Genomic DNA, 21,847 nt, shown 5'->3' with positions numbered 1-21,847 from the left:
TATTTAAAAATCAAAATCAATCCTATAAATTTTGGTTCTTACAACTTAAGAATTAGAATTGTGTAATTAGGATTTCAATTTTGTCTTGTAGAGTAATATACTCAAATCTATTCATTCATTCATAAATATTGATGAAAACTATATGTTCATCATGTTGACTTAAATTTATTTATTAAAAAGTAATTCTAGGTTTGGAAAGTTAAAACAGAGAAAACATAATCTTACCCAAAAAAAAAGAAAAAATTTATTTAAGAGGGTAATTTTAAGTTTGGAAAGGAAAAAATAGCAAAAAGACAATCTTACCCAAAATTAAAAGGATTTTGCTATAATTTTGATAGATATTTATTAACTTTTGGGGTTGCTCAAGGCTTAAGTAGCTATAATGTTTGGCATTAATGATTTTTTTCTTTTTTACCAAGAGTGGGGTAGGTAATTAAATTTTCTTTTAACCATGAAAAGGAATTCATATTAATAAAATCATTAAAATGATGTATATTTAGTTTGGATATATAAATATATGTATATTTATATATATTATTATATGATTAAATGATTTTAAATTAAAAATAAAATAATACATAATCATATAATAATATATTAAAAAATATATATAATTTTATATCTAAAATAAATACACATAATATTAGTTAATAAGATTTATTTTAATATTGAAATAACATAAAAAAATATTATAAGAAAAAGAAAACTAATTTTAATTCTGAATACACAATCAATAAATTTTCTCTATTTGCCGATAATTTTACAAGGAATAAATTTTAAATTTTTTTTTTTTTTCCAAAAGAGTAAGATTCTATCTTGAGTAGACTTCAAGTGATTAGCATGCACTTGCTCCTCCAAAACCACCACCACCACCACCACCACCACCAGCGTGGCCGCCGCCCCCGTCACAGCCACCAAAACCAGCACCTCCTCCAGCTCCACCAAAATCAGCGCCACCTAAACCTATGCCTGCGCCAGGATGATGATGATGATGAGCACCACCGAAACTGCTGCTTCGACCGCCGGCAGAGCCTACCCAACGATAACGACTGCAAAGACAACCCAAAACACCGAAGAAAGCAAAAAACGATGCCGCAACTATGATGAATATTATAAAAGGGTCCATCTTGATTACCAGATCTTGCAGAGCTTTCATTATTGTACATATATATAGCAAAAATGTCAAGACATTATGAGGACCAGATGATGAGGGTTTTTGGACAAGTCTTATTCAACAAAGCTTGCCGGTTGATTTCGTTAAGGAATTGAATATTCCTACGCTTTGACTTGTCTCTCGGAGCATTTTGATTACGTGCGTTGACTATATTTCTATGAAACCAATTATTATAATGCTATCGGCTAAATTACTATCTCCCACCTAATTTTTGATGAATTAACCTATTTACCCTTAAGATTTGAAAAGATCATTTTTACACCTGTCTTTTAAATTGTTATAAAAATATGTTAGCTATTTTATAAAATTGGTGAAAAGACAAAGAAAAGTTCTCAAGCTAAATAACACATTGTCTTTAATATTTCATTATATTTTTTTATACCATATTTCATGTTAATTTTAATTAAAAATAATAAAAAATTATTAATATAAATATAAATAGATGTATTGATGACTAATAATCATATGTTTAAAAAAAATTATAATTTTTAAAAATATTAAAAGTGTTAATAAAAAATTTTAAGGTTTTTTTAATTAAAAAAATCAAGTGTTTTAAAAATTTTTAAAGTTATAAGTTGCTAATTGTATCTTTAAAAAATTGAATAAGATATAATAAATTAAATGTGTAAATATCATGTTACATAATACAAAAATTATAATACTTTCAAAATATATTGAGTCACATAAAATGACAGTAACACCCCCCGTAATATTATTTATTGTTTAATTTAAAAGAGTATTATAATATTTTCACAATATAATATTTAAACAAAATAATATAAATATTTTTTAACTGTTAAAATAAACTATTCTATTCGATAAATGAATTAAAAATGGTTTTTTAAATTTAAATATTAAAAAAAATTATTTTATAAAACCTTGAGTGGGAAATAGTCATTTGGACCAATATTATTATCAATTCTTGATTCCATTAAGCCATTTTTTCTTATTACTAAAGCATATTAATTATAATTATCTCTAACAAAGCCATCCATTCCATTATCGAAACTATTAACAATTATAATTTTATTATTGCTTAATCATATCCAACAAAGACAAAAATTACAACTAATTATTAACTCAAATTCCCTTCTTTATTTTTATTGAATTTTTATTTAATAGTTCATGCACAAATCAACATAGATACTCTTTTATTTTACTCCAATTTTTTATTAAAATTCATAGTTTATTGACCAAAAAAAATATTGTATTATGCATTAATAAGCAAAATGATACCATTTTGATAATTATTTAATATAATTTGAATTCAATTGTAAATAGAATTTAAATCAAATCAAATTATCATCTGATTCGATAGTCAAACTTTCTCTACTTTGAGTTTGACTTAATTTTAAAAATAAGTAAATTTTTTAATTTAAATTTGAGTTAAATTCAACTTAATCGAATTCAATTAAACCAAATCAGACTAATATATCTTTTAAGAGTAAATCAAATATGTAGCATAATTTATCAAATATATTTATTAAATAATAAATAAAGACTGGACTTCAGTCTTTTGGCAAAACTCTTGAAAACTTCTCAAAATACATGGATAATAATGAGGTAAACCAATGAATGGTGAATTAGCCTCCGCCGCCGCCGCATCCTCCACCTCCACAGCCTCCTCCACCTCCACCGTCCCCTCCACCACCGTCCCCATGATGATCTGTGACTGCTTCCGCAGTAGCTTCAGAGAAACATGAAGTGAAGAACTCGGAGCAGGCGCTAAAACAAGTTTCGCTATGCTTTTTCTTCTTTTCAGCATCATCATCACCATTGTGAGCAGGAGCAGGTGTTGCCATCTTCTTACGCTTGAACAAGCTACAGCAGCCCATGGCTTAATTATAACTCAGCTTTTTAGAATCTCCTTATGTGCGCGAGCTTCTTACAAATATATTCTCAGCTGAAATATGGTCTTCTTTTTTTGTTCAAAATTTGCCTTCTCCCTGTGAATTGTCTCTCGTTTTTCAAATTTGTAAAGAGATCGATAGTGATCTTTTGATAATTGAGTTGGAGATTTTTACAGGTCTTTGACGACTATTCAGAATGGATACATGAGCAGAAGTCGAGTGAAGGTTCAATGAAGTATCAGCGTTCATTCTCTATCGAATACCAAGTCGAAGCCAATATGAACCGAAGCTGCGTGTTGAATGGAATAATCGTTAAATTATTGTGCCCACCCAAGGTTTGGCACAAATCTCTTTCTCACCCCTTGATGACATAAATCATACTTTTCTACCTAAAATGTAACTTGACTTTACAAAAATTAATGGTATAAAAGTAAAATGATAATTCACTGTATATAAATTTAAAAAAAAATTAAAAATAACTTTTTTATTAATGACACTAATATTTTAAACATAGTATCTTAGTCATTTATAAGTTTGAAAATATGTAACTCAATCCCTGTAAAAATTTAAAAACCCTAACGCTAACTACCTTTGATTGTCTTATTAGTTATAAATCTTTATTTTTTCTTTTTGTCAACAATGAAATCATATTTTCTAGTGAAAGAGAAGTTTTTTTACTTCGTTTTTACTATTGGTCAAAAAACAAGAAGTTGGATGAAATATCAATGCTAGATGGAGCTTCCAACATTGTCGTCATTATTTTTTCTCCTAGCTTTGGTAAAGTCAACAATTGATAGAGCTTTAAAATTTGAGTTTTTTTTCAGACGAGAAGTCTAAAAAGTCAAAATCAATGTTGTATGGAGTTCGAAAGGGGAGGATAAGCGGGTGTGGAAGTCAAATGAAATTTCCAGCCATGAAAGGAAAAAAAAGGGGGGAGATGAAACAAATTAAGGGAGAAAAATGTGTTAATGCAAGTATAAAATCTTATTGGATTCCTTATTACATTGAATAGTGTAACAAACAAAGTATTATATGATTCAATACAACAATAATAAAAATATTTTTAATTACTTACCAAAAAAAATAAAATAAAAATAGTATTATCAGGCGCTTGCTCCTCTGCCGCGCCATTTCCCTTCTCTGCCGTGATGTTCACCAGATAACCTATTTCTTCGACCGGAAAACCTTCTCTTGCCACGACGTTGGAAGAGGCAACCTAAAAGAGAAAATAAGCCTAACATTGAAGATGATTTTATGGGCAAAAACAGGTATATAGTTCGTCTTATATAGCAAGGCCTATTGGATTTATTCAAATGTAAGTTGAAGTGTACGCCTTTGCCTTTAAAACCTAGAAAAAAGGTTGTGGATGATACATATTTTCCACTTTTATAAGCTTTGACTCTTCTAATTATTTCCATTTTCGTGTTTGGTTTGGTCAATAATCAATATATTGATGTCATGTTGATTTCAGATAATAAAGTCGGGAATATTAAAATAAAATTCCTTTATTCGGATTTGCATCTTAATAATATATGTTAAGGTAAGCCTAATTAATGGAGGGCAACTTGGTCACCGCCCCCACAACCTACACACCCGCCACTGCAACCACCACCACCACCATCTGTGCCTCCATTGCCACAAAAACAACATCCACAACCACTACGAGTTTCGACATTTGTTATTGGTACATTCACTTGGATCATTACCTCATTTCTCTCTCCTCATCAATCACAATTACCACTGTATCCATCAAACAGAATTTGCCAATTTTTCTTTTTTTTTGAATATTCAAAAAAAGTATGGGATAGATTGGATTAGTTTGTGTCAATTCCAATATAATCTGATTCATTTTTGGGTTGATTCAAATTAAAATTTGTGTGAAAACACTTAATCTTGACTCCATTTTTAACATGAGTTATTGTATTGGGCAAAGGGATCGTATCAACAATTAAATAATCTTGAATGAATGAAAAAACTCTTCACTGATAATAAGAAACTTACAGTACAGATCTTTGGAAAAAATTAGATAATGAATGAATGAATGAATAAATATACACATGCTGTACGAGAAGAAAATTAATATACACAAAATGTATGTTCAGGAATCAGGGTGCAAACATCCAAAAATCAATTTGGATATGATGCGTCAAGATGATGCGATTTATGGTAACTTTTTTAAAAACCACCACCGCCACCAGCAGCACTATCACAACCACCGCCGCCACCACCAAAACCGCCTCCAGCCCCATCGAAACCTCCTCCACCAAAGCCACCTCCAGCCCCATCGAAGCCTCCTCCACCAAAGCCACCTCCAGCCCATCAAAGCCTCATAATATTATTTAATAGGGCTTATTTTAATATTGAAATAACATAAAAAAATATTACAAGAAAAAGAAAACTAATTTTAATTCTGAATACACAATCAATAAATTTTCTCTATTTGCCGATAATTTTACAAGGAATAAACTTTTTTTTTTTTTACAAAAGAGTAAGATTCTATCTTGAGTAGACTTCAAAGTGATTAGCATGCACTTGCTCCTCCTCCACCGCCACCACCAGCGTGGCCGCCACCAAAACCAGCACCTCCTCCAGCTCCACCAAAATCAGCGCCACCTAAACCTATGCCTGCGCCATGATGATGATGATGAGCACCACCGAAACTGCTGCTTCGACCGCCGGCGAAGCCTACCCAACGATAACGATTGCAAAGACAAGCCAAAACAACGAAGAAAGCAGCAACCAATGCCCAAACTATGATCATTATTTTCCAAGTTTCCATCTTGATTACCAGAAAGTTACATGTTCTTGCAGAGCTTTCATTATTGTACATATATATAGCAAAAATGTCAAGACTTTAAGAGGACCAGATGATGAGGGTTTTTGGATAAGTCTTAGTCAACAAAGCTTGGCGGTTGATTTCGTTAAGGAATTGAATCTTCCTACGCTTTGACTTGTCTCATGCGGCATTTTGATTACGTGCGTGGACTATATTTCTATGAAACCAATTATAATAATGCTATCGGCCAAATAACTATCTCCCACCTAATTTTTGACGAAATAACTATATTTACCCTTAAAATTTGAAAGATCATTTTTACACCTGTCTTTTAAATTGTTAAAAAAATATGTTAGCTATTTTATAAAATTGGTGAAAAGACAAAGAAGAGTTCTCAAGCTAAATAACACATTGTCTTTAATATTTCATTATATTTATATACCATATTTTATCTCAATTTTAATTAAAAATAATAAAAAAAATTATTAGCATAAATATAAATAGAGATATTGATGATGTATAATCATATGTTTAAAAGAAAATTTTTAAATTTTAAAAATATTTAAAAATTAAATAAGATATAATAAATTAAATGTGTAAATATCATGTTACATAATATGAAAATTATAATATATCCAAAATATATTGAGTCGCATAAAATGACATTAACACCCCCACACAATATTATTTATTGTTTAATTTAACAGGAGTATCACAATATTTCACAATATAATATTTAAAAAAAATAATATAAAAATCTTTTAACTTTTAAAATAAACTGTTCAGTCCAATAAATGGATTAAAAATGGTTTTTTAAAATTTAAATAGTAAAAAAAAAAATTTTATAAAACCTTGAGTGGGAAATAGTCATTGGACCAATACTATTATCAATTCTGGATTCCATTAAGCCATTGTTTCTTATTATTAAGGCATATTAATTATAATTATCTCTAACAAAGCCATCCATTATCGAAACTATTAACAATTATAATTTTATTATTACTTAATCATATCCAACAAAGACAAAAATTACAACTAATTATTAACTCAAATTCCCTTCTTTATTTTTATTGAATTTTAATTTAATAGTTCATGCACAAAACAACATAGATACTCTTTTATTTTACTCCAATTTTTGATTGAAATTCATAGTTTATTAACCAAAAAAAATATTGTATTATGCATTAATAAGCAAAATGATACCGTTTTGATAATTATTTGATATAATTTAAATCCAGTTATAAATAAAATTTAAATTGAATCAAATTATCATTTGATTCAATAGTCAATCTTTCTTTAACCTGAGTTTGATTTAATTTTAAAAATAAATTGATTTTTCTAATTTAAATTTGAGTTAAATTCAACTTAAACAAATTCAATTAAACCAAACTGACTGATAATTTTTAAGAGTAAATCAAATATGTAGCATAATTTATCAAATATATTTATTAAATAATAAATAGAGACTGGACTTCAGTCTTTTGGCAGAACTCGTGAAAACTTCTCAAGATACATAGATAATAATGAGGTAAACTAATGAATGGAGAATTAGCCTCCGCCGCCGCCGCCGCATCCTCCACCTCCACAGCCTCCTCCACCTCCACCGTCTCCTCCACCTCCACCATCTCCTCCACCTCCACCGTCCCCATGATGATCTGTGACTGCTTCCGCAGTAGCTTCAGAGAAACATGAAGTGAAGAAGTCGGAGCAGGCGCTAAAACAAGTTTCGCTATGCTTTTTCTTCTTTTCAGCATCATCACCATTGTCAGCAGGAGCAGGTGTTGCCATCTTCTTACGCTTGAACAAGCTACAGCAGCCCATGGCTTAATTATAACTCAGCTTTTTAGAATCTCCCCTTGTGCGCGAGCTTCTTATAAATATATTCTCAGCTGAAATATGGTCTTCTTTTTTCGTTCAAAATTTGCCTGCTCCCTGTGAATTGTCTCTCGTTTTTCAAATTTGTAAAGAGATCGATAGTGATCTTTTGATAATTGAGTTGGAGATTCTTACAGGTCTTTGACGACTATTCAGAATGGATACATGAGCAGAAGTCGAGTGAAGGTTCAATGAAGTATCAGCGTTCATTCTCTATCGAATACCAAGTCGAAGCCAATATGGACCGAAGCTGCGTGCTGAATGGAATAATCGTTAGATCACTGTTCCCACCCAAGGTTTGGCACAAATCTCTTTCTCACCCCTTGATGACATAAATCAGACTTTTCTACCTAAAATTGAACTTCATTTTACAAAAATTAAGGGTATAAAAGTAAAATGATAATTCACTATACATAAATTATAAAAAAAAAATTAAAAATAACTTTCTCATTGATCACACCTTAATATTTTAAAGATAATTTTTAACAATTTATAAGTTTACAAGCATGCAATTTAATCCTTGTAAAAATTCGAAAACCCTAACCCTAACTACCCACAACCGCCTTTATTAGTTATAGATTTTTGTTGCTTCTTCTCATTAGCAATGAAGTCATAGCTTCTAGCATTGGAGAAGTATTTTTATGTCGTTTTTGCTATTGGTCAAAAAGTGAGAAGTGAGATGAAATGTTGTGCTAGATGGAGCTTCCAGTGTTGTCGTCATCATTTTTTCTTCTAGCTTCGGTGTAATCAACAATGGATGGAGTTTTAAAATGTGAAATCTTTTTGGATGAGATGTCAAGAAAATCGAAATCAATGTTTTATGGAGTTGGAAAGGGGAGGATAAGTGGGTGTGGAAGTCAAATGAAATTTCCAGCCATGAAAGGAAAAAAAGGGTGGGGGTGAAAGAAATTAAAGGAGAAAAATGTGTTAATGTAAATATAAAATCTATATATTTTTTTTTATAGTTTTGTTAATTTGTAGCAATAAATAATATGGTAATTCAACATTCTAACTCATCAAAATTGTTTCCAAAGTTTGATTTTTCTAGTTGAAAAATGTGATTTATGTTATCAGGGGGTGAAAAAGTTTTTGGGCTAGATCTTAGGGGGGACAACGTAATTTACTCTAATACATGTTTCACATTGGTGTAATAGAATGAGAATTATGTTAAGTTTGATTTGATCATGTGTGTATTAATTTTCTCCATTTAGTGTGCTAGAAAAGCTTTCAGAAACCGCGTTAGACCTTAGAAAAGTCTTCATATGCTGAAACGAAAGCTCTCTTCTACGAGCCCCGAAAGAAATTATACCATTTTCATTATATATGGTTTCAGGAGAATTTCAAGAAATCTACTGATGTAGTTATGTCTAACGGATCTTGACAATGAAAAGACCTGTCCAATTTCTTGACGAGTTTCAAAGGCAAAGTAGGGTTCAGATAGGAATTAATTACTGCCAATTTAGCTCTTGATCTTATTTTGTGAACTCCATCCACACACACAAAAATACACCATTCAAACGGGAAGAGGGTGGCCTCTGAAACAAAATTGTTTAAGGGAATCAGCTAATAGAAATATCTCTAGGCTGCAGCTTGATCAGCTAGCTTATCACATATTGAATATTGAACAATTAACAAGAATCAGTTCCTGAAATATAATTCTGCAGTAGTTGAAAACAAAATTCAACCATAACATTTTTTATATACTTTAATATTGCAAATATTAAAATCTATCATGTAACCAGAAGGATAAAAAGAATCATATAGAAGTTTACAAGGAAAAGAAAAAGAAAATACAGGCATGCTTTGTATATGTAAATAGAATTCAGTTGTGCTGAAAGCTTGACGGTCAAACACCGGCATAACCACCGTCACAACTGCAACTACCACCGCCAGTACCAGCAATATCGCCATGTTGGCGAGGCTGTGTACTGAGACAACAGCACACGAGACCTACCAGTAACATGAAGCCCCATGCAGAGGCCAAAGCCTGTGCCCACTTCAGGTAATGCTCCATAACGATACTTCTTAGCACCTTTTGATTCTTTTTTCTCATCGTCTCAGCTCTGAACTGCCAAGTTTATGGTCATACGACGCGGCTGGGTGAATGGTATTGGGAAAGAGTCAGGGAGAGAGAATATTAGCGGTTCAGAACATGGACTGATGAGCTTGAAAAGAGGCGAAATAATAACATGGGACCAGCCAGCCTGTGAATTTCTCAGCCATGGTAGTTGAAATCTCTATTCTGTCATCTCTTAAAGCCACATGGAGTTTAATTTTCATCTTCATGTATACTGATTTGCTGGTTTTGTTGAGAAAAGTAATTCATTAGGAGCATATTTAGATGCATTCATTTAACATGATCTGCTTTACATGAGTTGTGTCTTCATGGAAAGCTGATACTTTCGAGAAGCAAATTATTTATTTAGGCAATCGGGCTTTCTTTTTTAGATGCTCTGCTTACTTTCCTGCTTTTGAAATTATTCTCAGTTGCACCACTCGGAATCCCATCATCTCCTTTTTTTATTTTTTATTTTCTTTCTGCTACGTGTAAAAAGACTCGACGAACCACTTGAAAAATTAGTAAATTTAGAGCCAAATCCGAACCGACTTGATTTCAAAAGATGGCTCAATTTGGTTCAAATTTATCTTTAGGATTGATTTGAATAGAACTCAAGCTATAAAAGGTTTAATTCGGATTTATTTAGCTTAAATTCAGACTAATTTTAAATTAAAAAGATCAACTCATTTTCAAAACTAAATTAATTGATTTATTTTATATCAAATAATTATCAAAATAAGGTTATTTTACCTATTATTAGGGTAAATGTCATATCTTATGAATGAATATCAAACTCAAACTATAAATTTAAATCACTGATTTAATCTATAAATTTAACTGAATTTAACCAAACTAACTTTTGTTCAAACCGAACACAACCTACTCTTAAGTTTAATTTGATGTATTCAAACAAAACTCCGATTAAATACTGAACTTGAACAAAATGGTATTAAAACTCAATTTAGCCCGTATCTACCCTGCCAACAATCACTTATCCGTTTCCAACATCATGTGAACATAGAGAGTACCGACTTGGACGATTGGCAAATAACTTAAAGATGCAAAGAAGTTGCTTCACGGCACCAACCTCTTTAGAAGGACAAGGTCAATTCCTTAAACAAGGCTTTCTCAAACACAGAGAGTGGAAGCCCACAACCTTTGTTTGGCGTAAGAAATTTTCAGCACGTAAATAGAATGACTTAGCATTGTTACCCTATTTTAAATCATACGCTGTTTCATTCCCACTTGTAATCTCGTGCTTAGGCCGTCCATGAGCTCGGAATTTGGTTAGTGGTAAGGTCCTTCTTGTCTCGCAAAGAAAATAAAAGGTTACACTATAGTTATAAAAGTCAATATGGTTCAGTACATAATATCTCTGCATTACAATTCTTAAGAGTACTAGCAGAGGCAACAACAAGAGCCTGCCCAGAATTCTACAAATTTTTTTTTTCTTTTTTGAGTACAGTTATAAAAATCCCTAAAATTCTTCCAACAATGAAACAAATAAAAACAGTTGGCTTTACAAGAACAAAAGGTCCTAACAATTTACATCCCTGCTGGTGGATCTGCAAATATTGGCAGCTTCACCTCAGAAATCTAGTCCTGCTATAGGGAATTATTTTATAGCAACAGCAGCAATTAAATCCCAATCCAGAACAAGCAACTGTAGACACTTCACAGCGGAAACTCAATCCCTGCATTAAAACAAATGTAAATGCTGTGAATACAGTCTCAAATAATTTTAAAAAAATACTGAAAAATCAAATGATTGACATTAGCAATGTGTAGATCTTAGGTTCTAGCTTCTGCACTTCCATGACTGAGATATTCTTGACAAAATAATAGAACTATTATAACCAAAGTCACGAAAATCCAGTTTCTTCCGTCTGTACTCAATCCTAGTAGTATTAAGACTGGTTTTAAAAGGAAAATTAATGAATGGAGATATAAAGTAATAAAAAGATAAGAACAATTGCTTGATAAACCAAAGATCAACATGTTACACAGAATGCTATCCATAAAAGCAGAAAGAAAAGAGAGTATAAGATCAACATGACACAGTGCAATACTTGGTCGATGGAGTTCACTGTTCAAAGAGAGAATAAATGTGTCAAGATGAACGTTTACATTTATACCCAATGATATATATTCGTATTGATTAAACCATGTTAATTCTAAAAACCAACATCATAGAATTCAACTAAATCCGAAATAAGATCACATAAAAAGCAAAATGGTTTTCAATTTATCTTAACTGCATGGAAACAACATTCATCTTTACTACACACCAGACAAAAGCACACTGCCACTTTGAACTCATTCATGGGCAAGAAATTTAGAATTCAAACATAAGCCTTCATGCCAATTACACCTTATATACTGCCAACGGCAATCCACTAAAAATCTAATAGTCTTAAAATTACAAAAATGGCCCAAAATATAAACAAAAGTTGAATTTATACTCTTGATATTTCCTCTATATTAACAATCTTTCATAAATTGTGGAAAACTATTACAAAGAAAAAATTGAACTCAGTAACAAATAGCTGACAAGTAGAGAAGCATAAGAAAAGTAGTAGGACATTAAATGCAAAAAGAACTAGAAAAGGAGCTGCTTATAATATGATAACAACTACTGAAGGTAGACATGCTCAATAATAAGACCACAATCTAAATTAGAAAACAATAATTTTTCAATGCAAATACTAACTTCTTATAAAGTTCACGTCAGCTACAGTTCACTATAATTGCGCCAAACTGCACGGAATTCCTCACGGAATGTATTTAAACGTGCTTTCAAGTTAGGTGTTCTGCAACTTGCATGGAGGATAATGGCTGTGGAAGAGAGAGATAGATAAATAAACAATATAATAAGAGCTAAAGGGGAAAAATTGCAAAAAATTAGGGGCTAACATACCAAGAAGTCCAATAGCAAGTGCCCACAGGACAGTCAATATACCACAGGAAACATACCAAAGGACGAAACTCACTACAAGGGAAAGAGGTACAACAGTTGACATTTACTGCTATTTCCAATCAAGAACTGGATAGTTTGCATCAGTTTATTCTAAAAGAAGGAAAAAATGGAATACCAGAAGAAAATATCAAGACAAACACCCAACGGGGCCGACCACAAATGTGGATTGCCCTTTTAGCTGATGGACGTCCACGAATCACAGGTCTGGAAACAATAAAAGCATCATTTAAAGCAGCAATTGCAGACACTCTGGATGTTAAAATAACAAAAAAATGAACTTACGTAAGAGGAGGCCTCATCTTGGCAGCTAAATGCGGAGAGAATTGTCTCACAGTTCTTGTAACCTTCTCACTGAAAGTACTGGCAAAGCTGTACAAAGAATTTTCAACAACCATGGGTATGGAGAAAAGCACTATTGCTATTGACAAGGAAAAATAAGAAAATTATTTACTTTTCTCAAATAAGAGATATTTAAGCTTAAGACGGTCAAGGCCCTCATGCACAAGACACAAATTTGCTCTTTTTAGACTTTACGCATGGGATGGAAATTTAGTGTCAACTGTATGTTTGTTGCGTTTGGATTTAAAGTTTTTCCATATCAAGAATCTTACTATCCCAACTGAGTTAGCTCACTCAGAACCAAAGAATTTGCAAATTTAAAATCTTTTACCAAATAGGTTCAGTAAGACATTAGACAACATAACTTTGTTTGTTGAAGAGAACCAAAAAAAAGGTATAGAACCCATGCATTTTATCACATACAAAAATTTAACCAAGTTATTATTGCGCATCAAGACTCAAACCATTACTACACTTCATCGCATGCATGCATGCATGAAAATGTAACTGCTTATGAAAGATGACAGGTGTGAAACAGCTTACCTGTCATTCAGAAATGCAATGCTAAGCGCTGTCAAAATAGCAGCAACAATAGCAAGTGGCCTTCTGAGGAAACCCAATCCTGCAGTTGTAAAAACATAACTGAGAACAAAATAAATGAATGCATAGAACAGGAAAAAAATGATGAACTAAAGCTAATTTCTCCACTCACCTAGAATAAGAGTAATCATGATGAAGTAGTTTGTTCGGTAGCTGCAAAACCATGTAAAGTTCATATGTTACTATCTAAGCTGGTAAAAGATCAACCCAAATGGTAAAAAACCAAACATGCCACACACATCTAAGCCATCATTTTAAGGATAAACATAAAAATACCGGAAAACACAAACAACAGCTCAAGTACGCTTAAAGCAAACAGAACTCTACAGTTCAAAAATAATTTTTCAATTTGCTCTCCCAAGGATCCTAAAGAAAACCGATTATTCAGACTTACATCAGAGACCAAACCGATCCAATATCCAATTCAAAATAAATCATCGAAATTAACGCCTAATCTTCAAATTACTTTGCTTGCAATAGCTAACTCTCTCACACCACCTAATTAAATTATCTTCTTACGAAAACCTATAAAATGACGACCAGAAATCAAAGCGATCGAATCAAAAACATCAAAGAACGCAAAAGAACACCAAACGAGATTAGCAAAGAAGAAGAGACTAATCGTACTAGTAGAGATTGCATTTGAGTCGGCTGTTCCATTTGGCGTATGATCGGGGGAGGGTAAATTTGGAGAAAAATTCGGAGAGAGGACGCGGTGGATTTGACCAGTCAACTTCACGAAGCGCGTCGATCAGATCTTCAGCAGTTACGTTTCCCCAATCCATTTGATTATAAACTTCAACAGCTGTACTGAGCCCAAGAAAACGATTAGTCTTGTACGGAGAAAAATGAAGCGCGCAGGAAACCCTAGAGTAAAGGAAAGGAGGACCAAATAATAGTTGTTTGTTCTAACCTCCAAGTTTGTGGATTATGCGAGATGGAGAAATTGATGTTGGATTTGTATTGTGAAATAGAAGCTTTTGAACGGAGACGCTTGGTTGCACAGATTGGTTTTACTTTAAACTGAAGAAAGCTTTCCATTTATGTAAAATTTTAAAAAAATGAATTGATATATTTGTCTGAGCCCGGGTTCGAACCGGGGACCTCTAGTGTGTGAGACTAGCGTGATAACCAACTACACCACCCAGACAGTGATTGCCAAGGGCTGCAATTTGAGGATCAAATTAGACAAAAATCATCATCCCCTGTCCTTTGCATCAACCAACAAAATTCTGGGAATCATAACAGGATTAAAGCACAATTAGCATATTAATCCCTATTGCCTTAATTAGGTGATCCCTAATTTAATTAAGATTTTAATAATTTAAGCTCATAATCACACCCTCATTCATGTTAGTATAATTGTACATGTGATTTGCTCGTTTAAAACTTATCAAAAATAATAAATATAAATTTTTTATTAATAAATTGAAACATTTTAAACTTTGTATTTTTTTTTTTCAATAAAATTATATATATTAATTTTGAATACACAAATGAGTTTATATTTTATATATATTATCATGTGATATATTAATTTTAAATTAAAGATAAAATAACATTCAATCATATAATAATATATCTAAATTATTTTATAATCTGAGATTTTTCAAGGATTCAAAAGTAGTCAACATATATTGCCGAAATGATTGACTTTTTTTCGCAAATTTAAGGCAAAAAGGAGTCAAGAATAACAATTTTCCTTTTCAATTATATAATATATAAAAGAATTTGAAGTTGTATAATGAGAAAGAACTTGAACTAAAAGAAATAAAAGCCTTATTATTATTAATTTTAATAATTTTGCCCATTTTACATGTCCATTCAGAAGGAAACGAGGAAGACTATAGCCCAACTTAATAGAAAAAGGATATCAAAAGTCAGAAAAGTTTCCAACCAATCATTGACTTCCACGTCTTCAACTCCTATCAATTATCGTACTTACACTCGACTGCATCATCACCGATTCAGAACACGACACTTAACTGACCAATAACAGACCAACAAACTACCTCTTGCACTGTACCACCGTCCACACGCTAACATTCTCGCGTTGATCTCGTTTTAACTTCTAGCTCCACGCTTCCTTCCTTCCAAGCAGAAGCAATCAAATCAAAACTCTACTAATCATTAATTATTATCTGAAATTAATCACACGATTAAATTGTTTTAATCTTTAATTAATTGAAATCCGATCTTACATTAAACGCCTCTGCTCCCGTATAATTTATCGAAACACAGAACCAAACAGGAAAGAGCCAATTCTATTCTTTTGAATTTGGTTTGAATCTTCGGAGGATTCAACAAACTCTTGAATTTCACTGTCGGGAGCTGTTTCGGGCCCGGAACATAGGGTTTCCGAGTATTTTAATGGCTCAAACGACGGGGAGGGCCCGGCTGGTGGGGGACTACTGGGTGGGCCGGCAAATCGGGTCCGGTTCGTTCTCGGTGGTGTGGCATGCCAGGCACCGAGTCCATGGAACTGAAGTGGCGATAAAAGAGATCGTCATGGCTCGACTCAACAAAAAGTTACAAGATAGTCTCATTTCGGAGATTGATATTTTGAAGAGGATTAATCATCCACATATCATTCGATTACATGACATAATTCAGGTTAGTGTAATAATTATCTTACTCTAATTAGGTAGACATTATAAGCTCACGATTTTTTTGATTGTGTGTTAATAAATATTTGTTCTATTTTGTTGTCTTATAATAGATTCCTGGGAAGTTACATCTTGTATTGGAGTATTGTAAAGGTGGTGATCTTTCTATGTATATCCAACGTCATGGATGTGTTCCGGAAGAAACTGCGAAGCACTTCATGAAGCAGTTGGGTATGTGAAAAAGAACTTTCTTGTTCTTTATTTTTTTTTTTTCATGGTATTTTGGTTGACTTGGTCATGTCGTGATACTTGGAAAATTTTCTACTTGACAGCTGCGGGATTACAAGTTCTTCGTGACAATAATCTTATACACAGGGATTTAAAACCCCAGGTTTGGTTGAAACATAATTTTTCGGGTTGGTGTTGTAATTATAGAAAACATTTAAGTTTGCAGTTGAATGCATGATGATGGTATCAATTAAGCGAGTATATTGTTTGATGAGATTGTAGAAGGCTGAAGTGCCATATGGAAGTTAATCACATAGGGGATTGTTTTATGTATATTGATTTTGTACATACAAACAGTGAAAATCTTATTTTTTTCTATGTAACAATTTATTTAATAGCATGTATAATTTTGGTACAGAATCTTCTTCTCTCCACAGATGATAGCAATGCAGTTTTGAAGATTGCAGATTTTGGATTTGCAAGGTCTAGTACTAACATTGTTAGCATCGTCTATACTCTTTCTGTCTCTTTTCTCTCTCTCACACACTTCTTGCTTCACTTTCTTGCTTCCCATGGATCTTTGTAGGGGTACCCTGATTTTAGTCCTCATATATATGGTTATCTTATGTGGTTACATTAAAGTAATTTTTTTTATCTTTACTAACAAAGTAAGACTTTGTAGTTCCTTTAGGTGTCTCTTTCTCATTCTTCATCATTGTGTTTTTATCTGGTTTCATATAGTTGGAGAATGAATTTTATTTAGTTTGTTAACACACACCAATTCTACGCATCTGTTTCAATGTTTGTGTGACAAGAAAAGTTGTGATAGTCCAAATTTGATGTTTATATATTTTTTCAAGCAGGTCTTTACAACCTAGAGGCCTTGCAGAAACCTTGTGTGGTTCACCCCTTTACATGGCTCCAGAGATAATGCAACTTCAAAAATATGATGCCAAGGTGATATTCACACTTTTCATATGATCAGCCTAGCCTCCATAAAAAATTTCCTGTGATTGCCTAACCTTGAACTGAATACGCAGGCAGACCTCTGGAGTGTTGGTGCTATTTTATTTCAGCTTGTGACTGGGAAAACCCCATTTACTGGAAGCAACCAGATACAGGTTTAAATTAACTCATCTCTCTCTTGTATGCATCCAAATTGGCTTATGGAGTGCTTGGAAATGGAACCTTGTGTGATGAATTTGTAGTAGTAATAAGTTGGGAGATTTTACAGCTTTTCTGACTTTATTTTATGTCTCTTGTGTTGTACAGTTGCTCCAGAACATTGTCAAATCAACCGAATTGCATTTTCCTCCAGGTGCAAAAGATTTAAGTTCTGATTGCAAAGATTTATGCCATAAATTGTTGCGGCGTAATCCAGGTATATTTTGCAATGTAGCTTGTACTTGGAAACTTAATTAGTCTAAAGGTGTGCAGTGCCATGCTGCAAGAGCGTGAGATTTATGAAATAGGGCTGCACTAAAAGCAAACTATTTCAAGTTGGTGTTAAATGTTCATTATATATTTTCTGAAATCAGAAGTTGTTGGTTCCTTATTGCAATATCATCTAAAATATGTTGCCTTATTTTCTGAATCTGCTGTTTGTCTGGTATTTATAGTGGAACGTCTGACATTTGAGGAGTTCTTCAATCATTCATTCCTTTCTCAGAGGCAACCAGATAGCCTTTTGAGGTAAACGAGACAGGCTTGTCAGTCCTCATTATATTGATTTAACAATTTTTAAATAGATGATATCGTCATTGTATGCAGGAGTAGGAGCTCATCTAGATCAACGGATGGTTCACCAATCCTTGAAAGTAATTCTGTGAGGAACATCGAGGAAAGTTCTCAAGGTTATTGTCTACCTTTCTTTCCAGATGATGATGCTAGTGGTGCTGAGGGGAGCCCTTCGTTTTTGAGAAGGAGAACCTCAATGAAGTCTAATTATGGATTTTATATAGATTCAAAAGTTGCTGTAAGGCAAGCAAAATCAAATCCTTTGAATAACAAGGATCTTACATCCAGAGATGGTAGTAATGTCAGATATAAGTTAGAAAATACTGGTTTTAGGATTGATAGCAATAAATTTTTAGATGATAAACTAAGTGAACCTCCAAAATCCATGGACCACAGATCAGCAGAGAGTAGATCGAGAGGTATGAAGTATTCTACTACGTGCCACTTTTAACTTAAGTAATGTACTAGCAAGATCTTAAGAAATGTCTTACCAAACTATATTTGTTTTATTCTATATTTTCATGGCTTCTGCAGTTACGGATTCACTGGAACTAATTGATCAAGATTATGTTATCGTCTCTGGACCCCCCATAGAAGTTTCAACCTGTTCAGCAAGTATATCCAAGCCAAGCCACATCCCATACAAATCTAATAGTCCACCTGGAACATCTATTGCTAGCAACACTACATCGACTGCCCCTATTCCAATCATTGGCTCCACAAACAGTAACACATGTTGCATTGGAAGCCTGGAAAGTCAGAGTTCTGCTCCTGGGACTTCACTTGGATCCATGGATATTGGATATGCTTTTGAGCAGCCATCAACTCATGGCTTGACAAGGATAAAGTCATTGCAGAATTATGCATCTTCTATCACAGAATTAGCACGTGGAAAGGTAAGTTATGGCTTGCCTGTTTGTGCAACAAATTATTTTGTTCAGGGTCTGTTAAATAAATAAATGTCTTGCAGAATTTGAAAGTGCATTATATAATGGGAATGAATCATAAAAAATATCTTGCAGAAGTTGAAAGTGGGTAATGTAGTGGGATTAAATCATAAATAATATCTTGCAGAAGTCGATCATATTTAGCCCATTGCTAAAATTACTCAAAGTCCATGTTGCTAATCTATTAATCTGGCATGGCACAATTGTCTAAATTTTTTTTCTGGGTCAGGTATTACTTGTCTCATTTGTACTTAAGTTGGATTCTCTTGGAACCATATGGTACCCTGGCCTTGGCATTACATACTTGAAGGACACATTAAACTGAGCTTTTACAAGTGATGGGACCTTTTAGGTATTATTGTGTGTGTTAATTTTGAATTATAATGTAAAAAACTCGTGTTTGATGACAGAAACTGTCCAGTATACAAAATAGCCAACTAGACTTTAAAGGTCTGGACCAGATGAAGTTTAATGGCTGTTTCCTTGTCAGTCAATAAACTTTTAAATGGTCTAGATGAATTGAACTTTCAAATTTACTGAATCCTAAACTGTTTTAGCTGCTTGCATGTGTGCGATGTGCTTCTATTGTTCATTCTCATGGTTCTCTTTAAAGCAATATAAACCTCAAAAATCTATTTGCCAATCATACTGATTAGTTTTAAATTTTGATATTGTCCTGTTCTTTGAATAGATTGAAGCAGGTAGGCATCTAGAGGCATTCTCAGTCCAGCTTGTGATTCTTGCAATATGGAAGCAGGCACTGCATATCTGCCATACACAGGCTGCCTCAGCTATGGATGCTAGTCCAAGTCAAGAGAGTATTAGATTGAGGAGCTCCTGCAAGAAACATGGTACTCCCAACACAGAAGAATGTCGTGATGTCAACACACTAGGGCTAGAGGATATGTCCTCTCAGATTCAGAGGGAATTTCTCCGGGAAGTTGAGCATGCTGAGGAACTTGCCAAGGTCATTGAGCCTGGTATGCCCCAGTTATTTAGTTATTTCTTACTGGTAAATATTTTCCATTTCTCCTATTTGTTTTCTAACGTTGGTTCACAGTTAGTTATAATCTATGAGATCACATGAGTCCATCCACTTATCATATTCTAAACCAGTTGTGTTAAATGAATATGTTGAATAGTAGATTATAATTTTTTAGGGTCTATTGAAGATTAAAACGTCTTCGTCATAAAAATAGGATGGCAAACAAGTTAATTGTCAATTATCAATATTACCATAAGAAGATAGAATCATGAGCATAGTGGCTGTGGGCCAAGCGAGGAGTAGATGGTGTGGGCTTGTGTTTCAACTTGGTGCACTTATAACAATATAGAGCTTAGTTCCTGGGGTCTATTTCCATCTACAAATAAAAATATTTATTTATTAAAAGAAAATTTTCATCTTTACATAGAGGTTTAAAATTTTTTCTAGACTTTAATTAACAACATTTTTTGGGTGATTGATGTTGCTAACTTGAAAAAGGTTGAAAGGTGGCTTGCGTGTGTTCACTCTATCATGTTTTATATTCATAATGATTGCAGGAAGTACAGAGATGCCTGATGCAATGGAGACGATATTTCAGGCTGCCCTTGCTCTGGGAAAACATGGTGGCGTAAGTATTTTTTCTACTTTCCATTTTAACTTGCATTTGTTTACTGGCTGAAATTATTTGTGAGGCAATGTCCTACACTTATAAAGTCTCTTGTGATGGAAGACTTATCATTGGTCTTTGTTCCTTGGGGGACAGGGGGCTTGCAAACTTGTGCCCTTTTGATGTAACTGTCTCCCGGATTGAAGTTACTCTGAGGCTTACGGGTTGATCTTTTCAATATCATGCTTGTCTACTTCCGACTAACAAAATTTGTAATATGCTGTGAGGATTACAAAAACGAAAATGTGCTGGGCCAAAGTTTTCTAAATGTGTCATATGTAATGAAGGACAACATATTATATGATTTCCCTTATAAAATTTTTGCAATGTGTTGATAGTAAGATTTTGCTTGGAAGTACACTAGCTATGCACTTTCAGTCTAAAAGTTGTATGTCTTGGCAGGTAAGGGATCTCATGGGTGATATGGAAAGTGCAGCTTTGTTGTATTCTAAGGCAGTGCAATTGTTAAGTTTTCTGCTTAAGGAGGCACCATCTCTCATACTCAACCCACCATTTTCCCTCACAAACTCAGACCGGTATAGGCTCCAGAATTACATTGATATCCTTAACAACCGACAAGGTCATTCCAGGTCACAGAGGATGGCGCTTCTGAAGTGTCAGGATCAAGCCTAGGCCAAAAATGCTAATGCTCTTTTAGGATGATCAGCCCAATTTTACTGTGTATAAAACATTTATTTGTACAGATATTCTTTGAATGACTTGCAATCGGTTGTTGACAAATGATGGTTCAATTTGTATTAAAATTGGATGATAGAATAGCCCCATTTCTCTGATTTAATGAATGATAGAAGGGTGAATTTATTCTCGTTTTGTGCACCATCTCTTGAAGCTAAAATTTTACCTGTATCATTTTGTAGCCTCAATTTTCGAGTCCATTAGGCATAATGCCATTTTATCGTAACCCAATTTGTTTTCCTCTTATGATCAGTCCAGAATTCCAGTATGAAGTGGTGGATCACTAGAGCCCAAAGGACTATTTCTTATAAAAGTATGTTGAGTTTTTAAA

General features: G+C 33.2%; 3 protein-coding genes and 1 non-coding gene across 7 annotated transcripts; 1 reads left to right on the top strand and 3 right to left on the bottom strand.

The window, feature by feature from the left end:
- Nucleotides 1–710: 710 nt before the first annotated feature.
- Nucleotides 711–5,838, bottom strand: LOC123216634 (glycine-rich protein 5-like). Its single transcript, XM_044637123.1, has 2 exons — nt 5,602–5,838; nt 711–963 (listed from the first exon to the last, which is right to left on the bottom strand). The coding sequence occupies exons 1-2, from the start codon at nt 5,801–5,803 to the stop codon at nt 836–838; spliced, it is 330 nt and encodes a 109-aa protein (XP_044493058.1). The 5' UTR covers nt 5,804–5,838; the 3' UTR covers nt 711–835.
- A 5,213-nt stretch (nt 5,839–11,051) lies between these two features.
- LOC123194197 (PRA1 family protein A1-like) lies at nt 11,052–14,706 on the bottom strand. Of its 2 annotated transcripts, none has more exons than XM_044607356.1 (9): nt 14,564–14,706; nt 14,278–14,460; nt 13,763–13,803; nt 13,594–13,672; nt 12,994–13,080; nt 12,827–12,915; nt 12,652–12,723; nt 12,445–12,569; nt 11,052–11,428 (listed from the first exon to the last, which is right to left on the bottom strand). In XM_044607356.1, exons 1-8 carry the CDS (start codon nt 14,689–14,691, stop codon nt 12,466–12,468), a joined length of 783 nt encoding a protein of 260 aa, XP_044463291.1. In that variant the 5' UTR covers nt 14,692–14,706; the 3' UTR covers nt 11,052–11,428; nt 12,445–12,465. The 2 variants fall into 2 exon arrangements, with proteins under 2 accessions (XP_044463291.1, XP_044463298.1); XM_044607363.1 differs by having other exon boundaries at nt 14,278–14,455; nt 14,564–14,697.
- Nucleotides 14,707–14,726: 20 nt separating this feature from the next.
- On the bottom strand, nt 14,727–14,800 carry TRNAV-CAC. Its single transcript has one exon. It is a non-coding gene; the product is annotated as a tRNA-Val (tRNA).
- Nucleotides 14,801–15,697: 897 nt separating this feature from the next.
- On the top strand, nt 15,698–21,646 carry LOC123227734 (serine/threonine-protein kinase ATG1c-like). 3 transcript variants are annotated; one of them, XM_044652861.1, is made up of 13 exons: nt 15,698–16,263; nt 16,370–16,487; nt 16,589–16,647; nt 16,903–16,967; nt 17,348–17,441; nt 17,525–17,605; nt 17,757–17,865; nt 18,104–18,176; nt 18,255–18,640; nt 18,756–19,117; nt 19,860–20,180; nt 20,711–20,781; nt 21,223–21,646. In XM_044652861.1, the coding sequence occupies exons 1-13, from the start codon at nt 16,021–16,023 to the stop codon at nt 21,224–21,226; spliced, it is 1,986 nt and encodes a 661-aa protein (XP_044508796.1). In that variant the 5' UTR covers nt 15,698–16,020; the 3' UTR covers nt 21,227–21,646. The 3 variants fall into 3 exon arrangements, with proteins under 3 accessions (XP_044508796.1, XP_044508804.1, XP_044508788.1); XM_044652869.1 differs by having other exon boundaries at nt 15,705–16,263; nt 18,255–18,337; nt 19,860–20,148; XM_044652853.1 differs by having other exon boundaries at nt 15,705–16,263; nt 19,860–20,148.
- The last annotated feature ends 201 nt before the right edge of the window (nt 21,647–21,847 follow it).

The sequence above is a fragment of the Mangifera indica genome, chromosome 1, assembly GCF_011075055.1.
Source record: "Mangifera indica cultivar Alphonso chromosome 1, CATAS_Mindica_2.1, whole genome shotgun sequence".
NCBI classification, from domain to species: Eukaryota; Viridiplantae; Streptophyta; class Magnoliopsida; order Sapindales; family Anacardiaceae; genus Mangifera; species Mangifera indica.
Note: the sequence above shows the minus strand (reverse complement) of the source record. Positions and strands in the feature narration are given on the sequence as shown.

Coding starts and splice junctions, on each gene's coding strand:
- LOC123216634 (XM_044637123.1), bottom strand. CDS start 5,803: ATGGAAACTTGGAAAATAATGATCATAGTTTGGGCATTGGTTGCTGCT. Junction 964..5,601: donor TGGAGCTGGAGGAGGTGCTG/GTTTTGGTGGCG, acceptor GCGCAGGCATAG/GTTTAGGTGGCGCTGATTTT.
- LOC123194197 (XM_044607356.1), bottom strand. CDS start 14,691: ATGGAAAGCTTTCTTCAGTTTAAAGTAAAACCAATCTGTGCAACCAAG. Junction 14,461..14,563: donor CATAATCCACAAACTTGGAG/GTTAGAACAAAC, acceptor TCTTGGGCTCAG/TACAGCTGTTGAAGTTTATA. Junction 12,570..12,651: donor ACTTGCTATTGGACTTCTTG/GTATGTTAGCCC, acceptor TCTCTTCCACAG/CCATTATCCTCCATGCAAGT.
- LOC123227734 (XM_044652853.1), top strand. CDS start 16,021: ATGGCTCAAACGACGGGGAGGGCCCGGCTGGTGGGGGACTACTGGGTG. Junction 16,968..17,347: donor GCAGATTTTGGATTTGCAAG/GTCTAGTACTAA, acceptor TTTTTCAAGCAG/GTCTTTACAACCTAGAGGCC. Junction 18,177..18,254: donor CAACCAGATAGCCTTTTGAG/GTAAACGAGACA, acceptor CATTGTATGCAG/GAGTAGGAGCTCATCTAGAT.